Below are 18,166 nucleotides of genomic sequence, written 5' to 3'. Positions count from 1 at the left end.
TCTCTGGGGGTTAGTTTTGTTATTGTTTTGGAGTGAGAAGAAGTATTGTTGTTTATCAGAGATAATTAACTTTTTAACTTTATTTCTAAGGGTTTTATATGCAATATGTTGTTCTGAGGTCTTATTTCTCAGGTAGAGTCCCCAGGCTTTGTCTCTAAGGCGCATAGCTGATAATGTGGTTTTGGTTAGCCATGGGGCAGATTTTATTTTTATTCTTTTTGTTCTTAGTGGGGCTTGGCAATCAAGTATTCCTAAGAAGGTGGAGTTAAAGTGGGCAACTGCTTCTTCTAAGGGCAGTGTCTTTAGATTGTTCCAATTGATTGCCTTTAGGGAATCTATGAAGATTGATGGGTTGAAACTTTTGTTATTGCGGGTAGTGATGTAGTTGTGGGTGCAATAGGAGATGCAGGGGAGTCGGTGAGTGAAAGTAGGCAGATGATCACTAAGAGGGTCTGGTAGTGTACCGCTATCAGAAAAATAATGGGGGTGTGACACTAGAATCCAGTCAAGGATGGTGCCACTATGATTATTATCAGTACTAGATATATGTTTACATAGGGAATTATTCCCCTTCTAATTTCTAATAAATGGCTACAAATTTTGTCTTTAAATTTTTGATTGGTCTTCCCTATATAAAAGGCAGAACATTTAGCACACACAGCCATATATATTACATTTTTGCTACTGAAGTACCCATAAGCTTGCAAATTAAATACTGATATCTTAAGTAGGACTATGAAAGTTTTCTCTGTGTATATATACGGACAAAAACTGCATGCATTGCACTTATAAATGCCCTTTTTACTTGTGGCCGGTTCTATACTGTTTTTTTGTTCCTTGTAACAAAGTTTGTTCTTTTAATGTCATACATTTCTTGTAACTAAAGGTTGGATCTCTATGACTAATATCTGCAAGTTCAGGACCTTGAGACAGTATCGTCCAGTACTTACTGACATTGTTTTTAATGTTAGCTGTATTTTGATCATAAGTCAATACATATCTACATCCTGTAGTGTTTAATATACTATTTGTTTACCTTTGATCTCATATAGTATCTGAAAAAATAGGTGGATACATAGTCTGTCTGCTCTGCAAAATCTTGTTTTTATTATATTGTATATATTTATTATGATAGCCCCTGTGACTGAAATGTATCGCCATCTGTTCTAGTTGCTTCTTCATGATCCCATTTGTCTATATTCAGTCTATTAACCCTTGCCATCTGATTTCCGACAATACTGTCTCAGCTAGATATGTGTACTTCTTAACCTATTTTCTGTATAGTGTTGTGTCCATTACTTTTTACATCTTTTCTTAGTGTAACATCTAGAAAATCAATTTGCCTGTACTGTATATTTTCTTAAACTTAAGGAAGCTTGTAGTGTTATACACATATGCAATAAATTCATTAAGTTCTTGCAGATGAACCATCCCATAAAAGGAAAAGGTCATCCACAATCTTTTGTAAAAAAAAACACATTTTTATAATAGATGTTATTCTGCCCAGTTAATGTAACATCTGCTTCCCATGAATTCAAAATACTGGCATATGGATTTGCTACTGGTGTACTCATGGCTACTGACTGCCTGTTTATAACAACGCTCATAAAATAAAAAGGCATAATTCTCTACTACTATTTTTAGCATATCACATATTAAAGTACTATTAATGTTTTGAAGAGTTGGTTGATGTAAAACATAACTTTTTACCATTCTTTGCCTTTATCATTTGGAATGCATGTAAACATTGAGTCATTGTCAATAGTTACTATATAGCATGTAATTACAATGTTATTTTTGTTTCAGTTATATAAGTGCTGCAAAAAATGAGAGTTAACCGTAATTACAGTAGAGGATGTATTTATTAAATAGCTTAAACTGACTCTTCAGATACTTAGAAATAGGTTCTAAAACCCAGCCTCAAACAGATACTATAGGGCGGAGAGGAGGGTTGATCTTACATTTATGCACTTTAGGCATACCATAAATAATGGTAATAATAACGTTCTCTACATATAAACAGTCAAACAGCGTTCTCGTAATACGCCATTGTTGATACATATACAAAATCTGCGCTGATACAAATTTACCAATATTAGCAACTTCATCTTTACTAATACATATATAGTCAGACATTTCCAATGTTTCTAACATACTTTTCACATACTTTATTTTAGCTAATATGACAACACCTCAGCCCCTGTCTACAGGTTTTATAACAATGGAGTCATTGCTGTATAACGATTGGATAGCATCATATTCTCTCTGAGTTGTAAGCATCTTTCTTACTCTTGTTGTTAATGTAAAGTTCACAAATTTCTTTTTCTACCAACTTTTCAAAGACTGAAACAATGTCATTCAGAAATGGCATATAAGTACTGCTTCTACTATGTACATTCATCTCCGCATCAGGTTTGTACATTTCCTTAAAGGCTACTTTCAAGTTCAGCTTTCTTACAAATAGTTTAAATTCTGTCAAGGTTCACAATATATCTCTGCAGGTACAAAAGTTAGTCCTCGATTTAAAACTTTTAGTTTGTATTCATTTAGCTGATAATCTGATAATTTAAAAACTATATTGACTGAATTATTTGCAGTACCTCTTTGCTGTTGCTCTTCCTTCCTGAGTTATATGTTATGTAACATGGACAATATGGACCGACAGATTTAATGAGATCAAATACAATGGTAAATGGACATCAACAAGAATATTGGAAAAAGTATGGTTTTGGTTGTGGGTAAAATGGTGGGGGAACACTTAAAAAGAGGTTGATAATGTACTGAGTGATTTTACTTAAGTAAATAATGTTGCTGTGTCTTTCGGCTTTTCCTGGTTAGGGGTCGCCACAGCGGAACTCCGGTCCGCTAATGATTGGCAGTAGATTTTTACGTGCCGAGTTGCCGGCCCTGACGCACAACCTTCAATGAAGGTACGCCCATTCACACATGTCTCCACACAGAAGATGCTCTAGCTGAGAATCGAACAATAATGTAAATATGTGAATATGTAAATAATATGAAATGCATGAATGTTTACAAATAAAAAAAAAAATGTCTTTTTTTGATAAGTGTTATGGGATCTTTTACATCCATCTGTGCACTCAAGCAGATAGATAGGTCCTTGATTTAATATCTCATCTGAAAGACAATACATTCATGAGTGCAGCACCCCCTCCTCCTTACACTGCACTACAGTGTCAGCAATTAATCTATTTGGTGTGGGAATAGAACCCATAACTTTCTGAACCAAAGTAGAATGTGCTACCTGTTGCTCCACTGACACTTGTTAAACATTTTTACATTAAGTGTAAAATGGATGGCCAGATCATTGGAAACAAACCAAACAGCATTTTACACATCAGAAATGTTGACACAGTTTTTATTTATTTTTTGTATCACTACAACTTTTTCTTAATGATTCTCTAGAATGTCTGGGCATGCTTGAGTCTTCCTGACAACAAATGAAAGCAGAATCTGGAAGCTTCATAGTTTGTGCCATCCATTTTATGGCTGAATTCCTCAACCCACTTTCCTATTCTGCATTTGTGGGGTTGTTACAAAAATAATAAAAGTACTCCTTCCTGTCACAGCATGTACCAGTGGTTACCCAGGAATATCAACTGGTTATTTCATTAATATTCACTGGTTTAGTTAGAAAGGCCAGGCCAAAGAAGATCTGGCTGACGTCTGGTTCATGATGGCCAAAAAGACTGCAACAGAGGAAGCCAGACATGTGAGTGATTGGGCTGTGGGACAACTGGTGCCCACTACTGGTTCACCCACTGTTAGCTGAGGCACAGATAACTCAGTGACAATGGCAAGGACTCTTCAGTAAGTGTTTTTTTTTCTCTCTGTACAAAGGGAGAAGTACCAGCAGGACTGGAGTAAGTTTCCATGCTGTAGCCGAGGAGTATGAGCCAAAAGTGGTAACAGTTACTGGAGCAATCTGGTCAGAAGTTACATTACCACTGAGTGTTCAGTTCACAAATAGTGTACTTACGCTCACAACACCTATCAGGTGTCATGGCATAGGTGGTATGAGGACTTGGATGTATATGTCCAAAAATAATGTAACATCATTCTGTAGCTGAAAATTGGTGCATGAACTGAAATGTGCACATTTGACAATAGACCAGCATTGTGAAGTGCCAGCATAGTCTGTCTCTGGGATGGAGGATGGTAGGCTAAACCAAGCATACTGATGGATGCTTTGCTGATGGCCTCCCATGGCTGGCTCTTACTCAAAAAAAAAAGGAATTGGGAGGCTACAAAACAGGAAAAAAGAGCACTAGTGCTCAGCAGGCAAGCTAAAGAAAAAAGACAAAAAAAGATTTAATATTATAACTGAGTTAAAAACAGTTATTTTACAGAGGGCTTCAGGCACAGCCCTTGAGTAAACAATTTTCAAGATTTGCTAAGTCATAAACTACCTTATACACAATCCCCACTAAGCAAGGTAGTAGTCCCATCAATCTAATGTAGTAGTGATGTCGGGATAGGGGATGACACTCTGAGAAGCTAGGCACATATCCAGGAACATACTGGTACATAAAGGAACTTCAGCACTCAGTGTACCAATCAGCCTTCTACAATAAAAGACAATTTGTTTTTCCTTTCTGTCTTGCAGATGGATGTGGCTATCTAAATAGGTCTACCTGATAAGACCAAAAAGCCAAAATTTCATATCTGACAAGGCCGAGACTAAATTACCAAAAGCTCACATGAAGGAACACCCAGAGCACTGATGAACAAATTCCAGGTAAGTAACAACAAAATGACATAGAAATGTAAATCAAAGCAAATTAAATCCACCCATGTGGTGGACTTCACCCCCACATGCCCCTATGTGGGGGTACCCCCTCTAACTAAATATACCAACTCCAAGATCGCATTACAGTGGGGAAACGGCAATGTTCACCATGAAGGACAAGTGGTTACTTAGCCGGAGTTGTTCATCTGTGTTCCGGGTGTTCATTCATGTGAGATTTCGGTAATTTAGTCTCGGTCTTGTGGGATTCGATATTGTGATGTTTCAGTCTAATCAGAAAGACCCCTACTAACTGGCTTCCTACAGTAAAAGTTGGAGACCTTTTGTTTTTTTTGGTTGTGGGGGTGTTGAGCTGTATTGGTGGTAGGCACTGGGTGCAACATGAGCACAGAGCTACACTTTCTGCACTGTGTGTGCAAAATGGAATGGAATGTAGTAAAGGTGCTTCTGCATTGTAGAGTCCTACTGACATGGGGTGAGCGGTTGCAATGAGTGTGGTACTGAGGGGTTGCAATGAGTGTGGCACTAAGTGAAAGCAGGCTGCATTGTTTCACAAACTCTATTTTTAAAATCGGTGCTTTTTGGTATTGCTGCTGACCACATTATCTTTCACTTTAGTGCAACCAATGTTTGCTGTTAGGAAAAAGGGTTTCTAAGTACTATCAGAAATCTGTTCACTGAAAATGTAAAAGCTTTCCTTAAAACATAAACGTATGTGTTAGTAAAAGTCATAGGTTTCTCAACTTCTCTTTCTCTCTCTCTCTTTTTTTTTTTTTGGTTTAATATTGTTCTAAAATTTTCAGCTGCATATGTTTTAAACGCCCTTCTTGATTTTAAAAGATAAATTTCTGATATGACATTAAAAGTACTGTAGTTACTAAACCTTCTGATGGAAAAAAAGACTAATGCATACATTAAGTTAAATGTCTGGGCGCAGTTTCTACTATATATACCAAACAAGCAAAAGACCATTTAATTCACTATGCACAGTAAATACAAGAAGAAAAAAACGGAGAAGAAACGTTATTCATAACCTTAGGTGTTGTGGAGGACATTTTTGTTCTGTAAAGTGGCATACCAGCTGAATGAAGTAAAACAAATAAAATAAAACGTATGTATCTGTTACCACTGACAGAAAGAAATCATGTTAATGTATATTATCAGAAGTTACAGAGAGAGTGCAAATGTAAATATAACTTCTCATAGGTTTCATCCTTGATTGTATATGAAACTGCAGAGTTTTTTAAAGGGGATTGAGTAGTTACATCTTCTGGTTGTGGTGATATATGACTACAACTAAAAGCTTACTGGTAGCACACCAGGCCAGATAAAGTCCTATGGGGGCCACAGCACTGAATTCTTGTGACCACAGGAAAAAGTATCATAAGACCTTATAAAAAATGTATAAAATGACCAGTGCTGCATCCATGGCAATATTAAACTTGAAGAGCTACATTAATCTCTAAGGCATATCCCTCAAAATTTGGTTTATATTTAAACAGTTATCATACCCACAACCAAAAATAATCAACTTTTCACTAGAGCAGAATAAGCAAACAAATTCCTGTGTCAGTCAAGTATCTCTTCAGGGAAACCATAGCTTAAATCTCATTAATGGCTTACAGTGGCAGTAGTTTGACGTTTTCAGACTTTATCCAGCTTATTATACAGATAATCAGAACAAGAGCACTTTTTTGTCTCTAAAAGCCCTTGTGTTAAAGTTACTTATGTATTCAGGGCTGTCCATCTGTTTCAAACTGTGGGCTATGAGATGCAACTCTATTTTCAAATCGCATACTACGCAAAACAATTTTTCTTGTAAATCTCATGCCATACATAGCACTGTTCCACTTTTTTCTCCATTCTGTGGCCAGTTTCCTAAATTTTGGTGTTTGTATACACCATTAATAAACATACTTACAAGAAAATTATGCATCAGTCTTACTCTTGGCTACCAGAAGAAAATTATGTATCAGCCTTGGCTACCACATTTTCAAATGTTTCGTTCTCTACTTTAACTTCTGTATCAAAGGATTCTAACAGATGCATTGTTTAGCACCTCCTACTGCCCTTCACACTGTCACAAATGTTACCCACTTGACATCCACCACTGTTATTAAATCTCCTGCTGCTATGATCTCTGGATGGAATAAAACAGCAAACCCAGCCAAGTGCAGAATGATGAAATGTGATGCATACCAACTGGTATCAGTTCAAAAGATACTGCTCACTGTTTTTGTTATCACAGGCAAAGCCATAGCTACCTGAACTGGTGAGCAGGGTATACCCCAGAATGGCACCACCTCAACCCAAACCTGAAAACTGATGATCAAAAAAATGTCCTTCAAGACTGAGGATGACCAGCTTGACATGTTAGCATTCTAAAATCACAGAACCATTTTGTTAGGCATTGTTTTTAAAGTATCAGAAGACTACATTGGAGAGTAGCATATGCGTCTTTAATTGTGGGCACAGACTAACTTATACTGGGAAGATAGTTAATGCAGAAAAGTTGTATGTAATTAAAAAATGCCTGGTTACTCTGATGGGGGTGGAGCCCATAGTCCAGATCATGGATTATATTTCCGGGATCCCAAGCCTCAACCCCACCCTGAGCTGTGGTGTGATCTCCCTGAAGGTTTCCCAAGTTATGAAACAGGTATGTTACACTGCTAAACCAGAGCATTTTTAATTTATCATGTAATACTTAGTCAACACTTGAGGCTCTGTTCATGTATTCAAGTCTTAGAGTGTTGATGGTTCACTGCCTCAGCTGTTATTTTGTCAAAAGTCTCAGATTCTGTTTAATACTGACGCTTAGGTTGGGTGACATGGTGCAAAGAGAAAAGGTGAAAAAAAAAGCAATTCTCTCTCTTTCTTTTTTTCTGAGCTTATACACTCTGTTAGTATATTTTGAGATGGGAGGTTGTTAAATGAATGTTGTCCAGTGTTTTAATTTGCAGAATTGTATGACTGCATTGTGAGCCTTGGATGACTAATTTATAACTGTAAACCCCAGCTTAGTGACACACACTGTTTCATTATGAAACCAGCTAAATCAAGTTGTTTCTGCATGTTGTTATATGTTTACCCGAGAAGTTTAGTAAAGACTAATTGAAAGGTAACAAACATTCCTGTGGTTAATAACGGGAGGGAGTCAGCCTTCTTGAGTGTTCCAGCTTGAACAGTGTTCTCTTTTCCCATCTTTACTTTTGGTCTTTTATTTCTAACTGGTACAACTTAGTAGCTAAAGTTATAGTCAATTAGGGAAACAAAATGTTTGCTGTTCATTAGAATACCATTTAACACAGTGTATAATGAAATTCTCTATAGGACTTTATCTATTTTTGAAGAATAAAATCTATTAACTACATTCAAATAAACTGTATTTTATAAAGTACACAGCAGAACCCATTTCAGATGAGAAACAGGAAACTAAACATCCTTAGCTATTAAAACTTGTTTAGAATGCAATCAAGATTCAGACCTCTGAAGCTTGCAAACAAATAAAAGCCACAGGAAAATAATATTTCTTTGAGAAGTAATATATGAGTTATCTAGACAAAATGATACATATAAAATAAGTTATTGATGTTGCATAGTGTCTGACAGTTTACCTTACAGAGGCGAGGCTATGACGTGCTTAAGAGATTCATTATGTAGCTGTGTGTGTGTGTGTCACACCATTTACTTGTAAACTGTCATTTTAAGCAGGTTAGTTAACCAGAGAGTGCTTTGCTCTGGATACTGTCACTTGCACCTAGCTAGTTTTACAGATTATAGGTTCACAGGTTCATATGAGATTACTAGGCTATTAGCCCTAGGGCCTTTATAAGCCTAGCCATGTTATACCTTTGCTCCCTTAGTAACCAAGTTGTATGGTCTATATTTGCAGCGAGGGTCTATGATCAGCACTAACTGCCCTTATCCAAGAAGGACACAGGTGACACCACTGAGGTAAATTTACAGTCTCCCATCGAGTTGTCTAAGTTATGCTTGACTAGGACGATTGAGGAGCTCTGTTTTATGTGAATTAGGAGTTTGTTCCAGAGAAGTGGCAATCTCTAGGAGACATATACCTCTCCAGCATCTCCTGTTGATGCCACAGGCTAGGTTAAGATCCCTAGAGTGAGTGAATCCTGTCCCATTTGACTTGTGGATATGCATCATTTCCATTAGGTCAGGGTCCGAGACTGCTCTGTAGGCCAGGCACAAGATACACAGTACAGTAACAAGGCCTTCAGTCTGTCCATGTAGCTCATGTGTTGAAAGCCCTGAATTTTCTTGGTGAGAAACCTCTGAGGTCTCTCCAGCTGCTGCAGGTGTCTGGTGAGGTACATACAAAAGGGAGTGTTGTACTCATGTATGATCTGATGAGGGATGAGTACAGAGGAGTTATAATATCCTTAGCTCTGGATGTGATGCCCTTAGTTATGAGACGTGCAGTGTAGAAGGTCTTCATTTCCATTATCGACAGATGGTGATCAAAGTTAAAGTTACTATCAACCTGTGTTCCCAAATTTCTCACCACAGGGTTTCAGCTAAGGGAGGTATTGTTAATATTGCAATTTGCAGGAACTTCATCTTTGCCAAAAGGGATAACATGTTATTTTGCATTAAGTTTAAGTTCGTGGCTTTGGCATCAATCATCTGTCTGTCTAAGCCCTTTTTGTAATATGTCAACATCACTGGGAGACTCAATGATCGCACAAAGTTTGCAGTCATTGGCGAACTTGGTAAGCCACAAGCCATATATTTTTACTGGACTTCTTAGAAATAGATTCCAAACAGTAGGGGTCTAGCACAGATACTTGGGAACACCACTGGTAACAGGACTGCTGGTAGAGGTGGAATCCCCAATTTTGACTGTATGTGTTCTGCAGTGAGCCAGTTGGCAACCCATCTAATGACGTATGGGTTAATTCCAAGCTGGGTGAGTTTCTCAATGATGCCTGAGTTGGGGCCTGTGTCAAAAGCCTTGGCTAAGTCAAGACAGGCTGTATGTACTGTTTGTTTTCATCCAGGTCTTTGGTGACATTCTCAAAGAAGTCCACCAGGTTGAATACGCATGCTCTACCCTTAACAAAGCCAAATTGGATGGGTCAAGAGTCTGAAGGTCACCTGTGACTTTGTTGATACGGTCTATGATGACTCTTTCCAAAGCCTTGCAGATAAGACTGGTAAGGCTTACAGGTCTTTAGTATACCTTTCTACTGTCCAGATTTTTACCTCAAACATTTGGTCTGTTCCACATAAAATTTGTGATTTACTGAATTTTTGTGGCATATCAGTGAGGACTGAAATCACTAAATAATAACAAGCATTTGAGTTTCACACTTCATTTCCTTCATAAAAATGCATGGTAACACAAGAAATTTTATTCTAGCAAGTTTCTAGGTTTATAAGATCAATATTTACAATTTGTCCCTATTGCGGGGCCTTTGTCCACCCATTATTTTTGGCTTTTTTATCCTTGCATGGCAGGGATGCTCTCTGTGGCCTTGAACCTTGTCTCTGTGACTGCACAGGCATCGGCATCTTCCAAGGTAAGGAGTGCTTTCACTAAGTACAGTTTCCAATTTAGACTCCTAACAATAAGCAGCATAACTTTGAGTTTATCTCTCGTGGATTTAAAAAAAAAAAACAAACAAAAAAAAAAAAAAAACTAAATGATTCATTTGCTAACTGCAGCATATTATCTTTTCAAATGTATGCAAATTCTAAAAAGACTTGTTTGTTACTCTAGTTCATTTTATTCACTTTTATTTGCTTCAGATGAATTAATTTGCTCTGTACTAGATAAAATATACAATACATATGTGTGCCACACCCAGCAGTAGACAGTGCAGGCAGAAGCTTCTGGCACAAAATGTCTTCTTATAATTTAACATAATTAAAAATGTAATAACTTGCTTACCTTTGTTAACAGGAAATGTCCAAATGAGACTAATTTTCCTTACAGACTCTGCACAGCAAATGTTCTACAGTTTATGTAAGAGTTATGATCTTTTCAAGACAGTTTACAAAACTTTATTATAACATAAATATGATACAGCTTTGTATCATGAGTAACAGAAAGACACTTTTAACAAATGTGTTAGCAGTCAGAGCAGTGTACTAAAGCTCTGACTTGTTAATGAGGTGCTTCATGTGCCAAGAGTACTTGGTTTGAATCTATCCATCTTCATTTGCCTACTATGTGACCGTGAGTAAGTCACTGACAGTGCTTGAGGTAATTGGGTATTTGAGCTAGGTTCCTTAATGGTCTCCTAAACTGCATGCCTAGTAACTACCTTTGAAATGTACTGAACCAATGAAATAGACAAGAAGAAAAATGCAATACATGAGCAGCAATACAACTGCCAGTGGTACATATTCAGTGTCAGTGGTTCAGTACTATGTACTCAGTGGCAATAGAACATGTTTGGCTCCATTAAAAACATTTTTTAACACCTTTGTCCAACAGTCACAAACAAAGCATTTTCATTTCCCATCAATGCCAATATAGAAAATGTATAACCCAGTTTTATATGCAAATACGGAAAGAAGATCAAGTAACGCATCCAACAGTCTTGCATCCCATATTTCTAACCTCTTGGGATAAACGGAAGGTCAGGCAGCTTTTCTTCCCTCAGCTAAAAGCCACACTTGGTATACACCAAAGCAATGTAGCAACTGATGCTCACAGAAAATGAACTATTACTTACTTTGTCACAAAGTATCTGTGAGAGATGCAAATATTAATCATCTGTCATTTCTATCACTCTCACGTGTGCTTGTGCATGTGTGTGTGTCTGTACATGCCCATCTCTCTCTCTCTCTTTATATATATATATATATATATATATATATATATATATATATATATATATATATGTATATATATAATGTGTGTTTACTTCAATTGACCTAAAACTCATTTGACTTGACCGACACCCAATTGACCTAACTTTCATTTGACTGACAACTCATTAGACTGACTCCCATTCAATTGACAGCTTACAATGGTGAATTTCATCATACTAAATCTTAACCCACAGACAAGCACACTTAGAACACCAATAATTAACCCTTTCCAGAACTTAAAAACTACTTACTTACCCCCTTAACAGAAACGGTGCAATGTACAACTAAACTAGGCTGGGGCTACGGACCCCACCCCCCAATTATATATACTAATGCCAGGATCGCACTACAGTGGGAAAAAGGGCATATTCCTTTAACTCGCCTTACAGTACTCTACACAGTGCCACTACTGCTGGGAATGCACAAAACATTCGCCAAATTACTTTAGATACTTCCCATAAAAATGTAAAGAGACAAACCCACATTTAGAAACACTACAACACTAATTTCTACATGACTATCAGAAATCTAACAGTTAGCACTGTAAATTACAGTAATTATTTTTATCACAAGCAAGTCACAGGTGAAGGAAAGCCCACAAAAAGTTTATGTCTTAAATGTCGGTGAAATGGGAGTCAGTCAAATGAATTGTCAGTCAAATGAAATTTAGATCAATTGGGTGTCGGTCATATCAGTTTTAGGTCAAATGAAATAGACCCATATATATATATATATATATATATATATATATATATGTATATGTGTGTGTGTGTGTGTGTCTGTGTATATATATATCTATATATGTGTGTATATAGATATATATATATATATATATATATATATATATATATATATATATATATACACATACACATACATACATACATATCAACATCTCGATACTAATCAATCGAACAATAGCAGAGGCCAAAATCCCTTCTATTTGGAAAATATCCTTTGTAATCCCACTTCACAAGGAAGTAGCTCTACTGAGTTATCTAGTTATAGGCCAAAAGCAATACTATCCCCACTTGTAAAAAATTAAGGAAAAATGTATTCATAGACAACTGATGCATCACCTAACTCAAAATAACCTCATGGCAGACTCCCAGCACAGCTTCCGACCTCACCACAGCACTACTTTAGCCTTTCTAGCCTTCTGCAATACCATAAACCATAATCGCAATAACATATCCTCTGCCCTCTTCTTGGATCTCAACAAAGCATTTGATATGGTGGATCACCAACTACTAATCCACACCCTGAAAACTTTCTGCCTAGACACTACAGCCATTCAATGGTTCCGATCTTATCTGAATGAGAGACAGCAGGCTGTCCTTTGGCAAAATAAACTTTCTAAACTCCTACCCAACACACTAGGTGCATCCCAGGGATCCATACTAGGGCCCCTTCTATTCTCCATCTTCACTAATGACCTCTATACTGCTATCCCTAAAGTCAGCTGTGTCCAATACGCTGACAACTCCACCCTGATATGCTCAGCCACATCTCCAAATGAGCTGTGGTCAGCTACACAAACCACCTTCAACACAATTGAAAACTGGCTTTCTGGTTGTCGTCTGATCCTAAATCCCAAAAATACTAAACTGTCACTTTTCTCACCAACATACAGGTCTACTGCATTCACTTTTACTGTTAAATCTAATAATGGCACAATAATCTCCCCAGACTCTTCTACAAAACTGTTAGGTGTTATCATCGATAATAATCTTAAATTCAACCTACATGTTAATCAATCCATTAAGACCATCAATAAAAAACTAGGCTTACTTTACAGGATAAAAGCCTTCTTAACCCCTCCTGCTAGATTTGCCATAGCTCACTCTCACTTATTTTCAGCTCTTCTGTATGCATCCCCATTACTCTCCAATCTAAACAAATCTGTCCTTAACAAACTCTCTATATGCTATAACCATATTGCCAGATTTGCCACTGGCCTGCCTTATAAGACTCATCATTGTGTTAACCTAAACTAGCTTGGGTGGCTAGAATTACCCAGCTTGATCCGGTATAACCTTATGATTACTGCCCATAAGGTACTTTACAATCCAGATAATACTCCTGCTCTTAAAAATATTATCACCCCTTCGATCCTCTAATAAATTACTAGTCCAGACTATCAAAACTAATACCTCCGCCGGTGACTCTCTCATCGCAAACTCTGTAGGTAGATCATGGAACTTTCTCCCAATCAAAATTACTTTGCTCAACTCCCTGAGTCAATTCAAGACTAGACTCAAACATCTGACACTAAACTGGCTATGTCAATGTAGCAAACCTGACTAACTCTCCTTGACAATGAGATAAAAACAGCAATTTTAGCCTACCTGTGACACTATCCTGACCTCTACTAAGTTTAACTCTAATCATGTTTAGGTATGTAACCACTGTAAATATTGCATCTGTAACTTACTGTGTGAGTTAGTAACAGTATTTTCAGCTGACCTGTGTTACTTAATGATTACCTACTCTCAGGATTGTCTTTAACCCTGGAACTTCTATAATTTGCTTAGGTACGTAACCTCTGTAAATATTGTATCTTAAACTTAACTGCTTGCTTAGATATGTTAACTACTGTAAATACTGTATTTTTTAATCTAAGCTGCTGACCTTGGAGATTTTCACCCCGGGCCTCTGCTGAAAATGGACATGTATCCAGTTGGACTATCCCAGTCAACAAATGTAAAATAAAATAAATAAATAATAAGAAATATATATATATATATATATATATATATATATATATATATATATATATATATATATACACACACATATGTATATATGTATATATATATATATATATATACGTGTGAGTGTGTGTGTGTGTGTGTGTGTGTGTGTGTGTGTGTGTGTGTGCGCATGTATGTCTGGATTCCTATTAGATTACCAAAGTTTCAAAACTTCAAAGCTTCGAACATTACACAGCCGAGACCACATGATCAAAGTTTTGAAACTTAGAAACTAAAATAATAAAAAAACTAATTTGTTTTTTTTATGTTTCTGCATGGGGGCAAGCCACCTGCACTCCCCATACACCATGCTAATTAAATATACCAACTCCAAGATTGCACTACAGTAAGGAAAAATGTAAATTTCCTGTTCCATGCTGTACTGTGATCTCCATTCAAAATGCTCGAAGTTTCAAAACTTCGATCATATGGTCTTGGCCGTATGATGTTCAAAGTATTGAAACTTCTGTAATCTGATAGGGACCCATATATATATATATATATATATATATATATATATATATATATGATAGAGAGCTAGATATAGACCTACAAACACACACACACACACACACACACACACACACACACACACACACACACACACACACACACACACACACACTCATATATGTGTGTGTGTGTGTGTGTGTGTGTGTGTGTGTGTGTATGTGTGTATACATATCACATGTCCAGCATGTGAGTGAGTGGCAAGTGCTCAAACCCCCAGTAGAAAGACACCATTTGAATGACAGAGACAGGTGGTCGACAGGTGTGTGATATCGACAATCCTCGACTAGGGGAATACTTCCTTTCCCTAGGAATTGTGTGATCTGGGAGTTAGTATCTATAATTACCAGGGGGATGGGATGTGCAGTGGGGACCTGCCCCTCCTGCAAAAATATTTGCCATTGGTTTAGTCCGTGTCAGGGTAATCCATGCACAGAAAGTGCTGACATCAGTGACTTCGACATTCTGATATCGATCTACTGGGTGTCATTCCGCCTGCTTCCTTGTTTTTCTTATCAATCCATACTATATTTAAAAAAATGAAGTACTTCTATTGTTAGCTTTTCTAATACTAATATCTGACAGGTTGAGAGATACAGGCAAGTATACCCATGTGTGCAGCTTTAAATCCTAAAGCTTATTTTAAGGATAAAGTACAAAATAAATGTTATTTTGTATGTTTTCTTTCTTCCTTTCTTTATTTAATGTATGCATACTAACACTAATTTCAAAGTGCAGCCACCCAAATTGTTGCCCTTTCAGTGCTGTTTTGGAAAAGGTATATCCCAAGCATTACCTGTGCAACCAGTAAACTGGCCATCCATTCCTTTTGTGTGTCTGGTCCATCACAGCACATGTGCCTAGGTAAAAAGACAATTTATGATTAAAACAATGTTAATATACTGCATTAATGACTTATGCTCGCAACAATTAAACTTGCAGATAATTCTCTTAAGTACTATTTCAGTTTTAATTATGCAGTGTGCAACTTATTCTGTGATTACTTTCTGTCATTTTTTTCTTATTATTTACAAAATATATGACAAAAAGACTCTGAGTATACCTTAATGCCTCACATGCATAACTGCTCAAGTAAACAAACCGGGAAGCTTTATTACGTAACAGTTTGAATTGTTGGGACTCAGAATGCTGAGGTTCATCATATGGAGACTGAATGGACAGAAATGTGTAAACGAAGGCCAAGATTGCCATTTTTTGAAATATTCCTTTTTCTTCAAGATGTAATCATCTTGGAGTTGGTATGCATTAATTGTGGAATAGGTTAGGAGGTGGGATACACAAATTCTCAGAACTGATATTCAGCATTGAGAATGCCAACATTTCTATAGGAAGACAAATATTCATTTCTTTGGGTGACTGTTTACAAATAATACAAAAAAAATGTGACATGTTAAAGCAAAGATAGAAAAGCAATCAATCTAGTTATGTAATCAAAGGGAAAGTCCGGAAACATATGCCTTGTGAATGAAACGCAGTTTACGTACTGTGTTCTGAACATCAAATACGTACACTACTATGTTGCCAAGATACACTGCGCCAAATGAGCTATTCAGCAAAATGGGCAATGCCAAAAGATAAAAAAAGATGTAAAAATTAAACTTAGTTCTGAAAATGATCCAGGAAGCAATGTGAAGAGTTGTGCATATAGCAAGCAATTTAATTGTAAAACAGAAAGTGTTAAAGTAGTCATGGGCTGAGAAAAAGCAAAATAATTTACCTAACTGTGGTGTGACAAATGATTGCAAACAAGTGACAAAATGCATTTTCTAAAATAACACAAAAATGTATATCATAAGCACAAAGAACATAAAATAATAATGTCTTGCACTGAATCAGCCAAAGGTTCTAACACCCAGTAAGTCACACTGAAGACAGACCACAAATGTTCCCATCATCAGACAGCAAAAGAAGTACAATGAGAAGCTATAGGTGATACCAAGTGGGGAGCCAGCACTGAAAACACACTGAAAGACAAGCTTCTGAAATAACTAGTGCAAAAGACAATCTCTTGTGTCCAAAGGCATACAATCCAGAATCCAAAATGGCAACCAAAAATCACAGGCAGCAGGAAAAGAAATACCAACAAGCAACAAGGCAGCCACCATTTGCAGCAGGCCATTATTAAGTCAGTACAACCGCAGTCTGTGGTAGCACACACCCCAGACAGATTGCTGGCTGAACACCATGATCCGGATCACTTATAACTGGCAAAAGACACTCAGTGCACTCAAGGCAGATGTCAATCAAAACAGCATCAGGGCAAATAATGCCAACAGAAAGGTGCAACCTAATGTGAGGTAAGGCACAGCCACATAAATAGAGTACAGTACATTCATGCAGAGCCCAGACTGACCACACAGCAGAGTCACATGCCACATATGCCAGTAATGTCCCAGGCAGGAGTAATGGGTCTCACAACTAGGAATAACATAGGAATGCCCTGAGAAACTACCTTACAGATAGCTGTAGTTGTACTATCAACCAAAATTACAACCTGCTGGATGGTCACATTGTAGTACATAGGACCACCACCATCTTCAGAGGTAACTTTATGGCTTAGCAGGACTAGTGTGCATTTGTAAGATGGATCACATAACAAGACACCTGATTTTTAAACACTGAACAGGTGTAAATAAAATCACTGTCTTTTTTAAAGGAAAATGGCTATCTGTCTTCTGCTGCTTAGTTATTATTATCATTGTTATTATTATTTTGTTTTTGTAGGATTAATATCATTATGTGAAGCGACATGCAATACTTTGATGAGTGGCAACTGTTTGTTTGTAGCAGAGATGAAATACATTACGTGCTCATCCTCTTTATCAGAATCTTTATCAGAATCTTACATCTGAATTGAACACAGAAAGGCGTATAACTGATTACTGGGGGTTGGCTAGATGAAAGCTACTGACATGCTGGGCTTTACTAGTGATCCTTCCAAAAAAATGGATAAATTCATCACAGAACACACAGCCCTTCAGAACTTATTTGGCCCTCACATATCAAGGCTGTATAAGTGAATTTTGACATGTATATGTGAATTTTGACATGGGTTTAGCAATTGCCTCTGCCATGAATCTCACCTAGTCCAAAACCAGCACTGCTCACAGAGGTACACAGAAAGTCACTGTATATATGTGTGTGTGTGGGGGGGGCTGGGGATGATGTCATTATTTCTTTAACATTCCTCGACTGGGGAAAGTGTGGTAATTATTTTTTAACTTTCTTCATACACTTCAGACTGGTGCACAAAATATCATTATAGCTT

General features: G+C 37.1%; 1 protein-coding gene across 1 annotated transcript in view; it reads right to left on the bottom strand.

Annotated features, from left to right (window-relative positions):
- The window catches only part of ARAP2 (ArfGAP with RhoGAP domain, ankyrin repeat and PH domain 2), a 2,678,178-nt gene that overhangs the window by 36,240 nt on the left and 2,623,772 nt on the right, over positions 1 to 18,166 (bottom strand). Inside the window, exon 31 of the mRNA XM_044062089.1 lies at positions 15,674 to 15,737. Within this exon, the coding sequence (XP_043918024.1) occupies positions 15,674 to 15,737 (64 nt within the window). The remainder of the gene's footprint in view (positions 1 to 15,673; positions 15,738 to 18,166) is intronic.

Source organism: Protopterus annectens, chromosome 2.part1, assembly GCF_019279795.1.
Source record: "Protopterus annectens isolate FY-2018-M chromosome 2.part1, PAN1.0, whole genome shotgun sequence".
Classification (NCBI taxonomy): Eukaryota; Metazoa; Chordata; order Ceratodontiformes; family Protopteridae; genus Protopterus; species Protopterus annectens.
The sequence above is the reverse complement of the archived record's forward strand: the minus strand, read 5'-3'. Positions and strand labels throughout refer to the sequence as shown.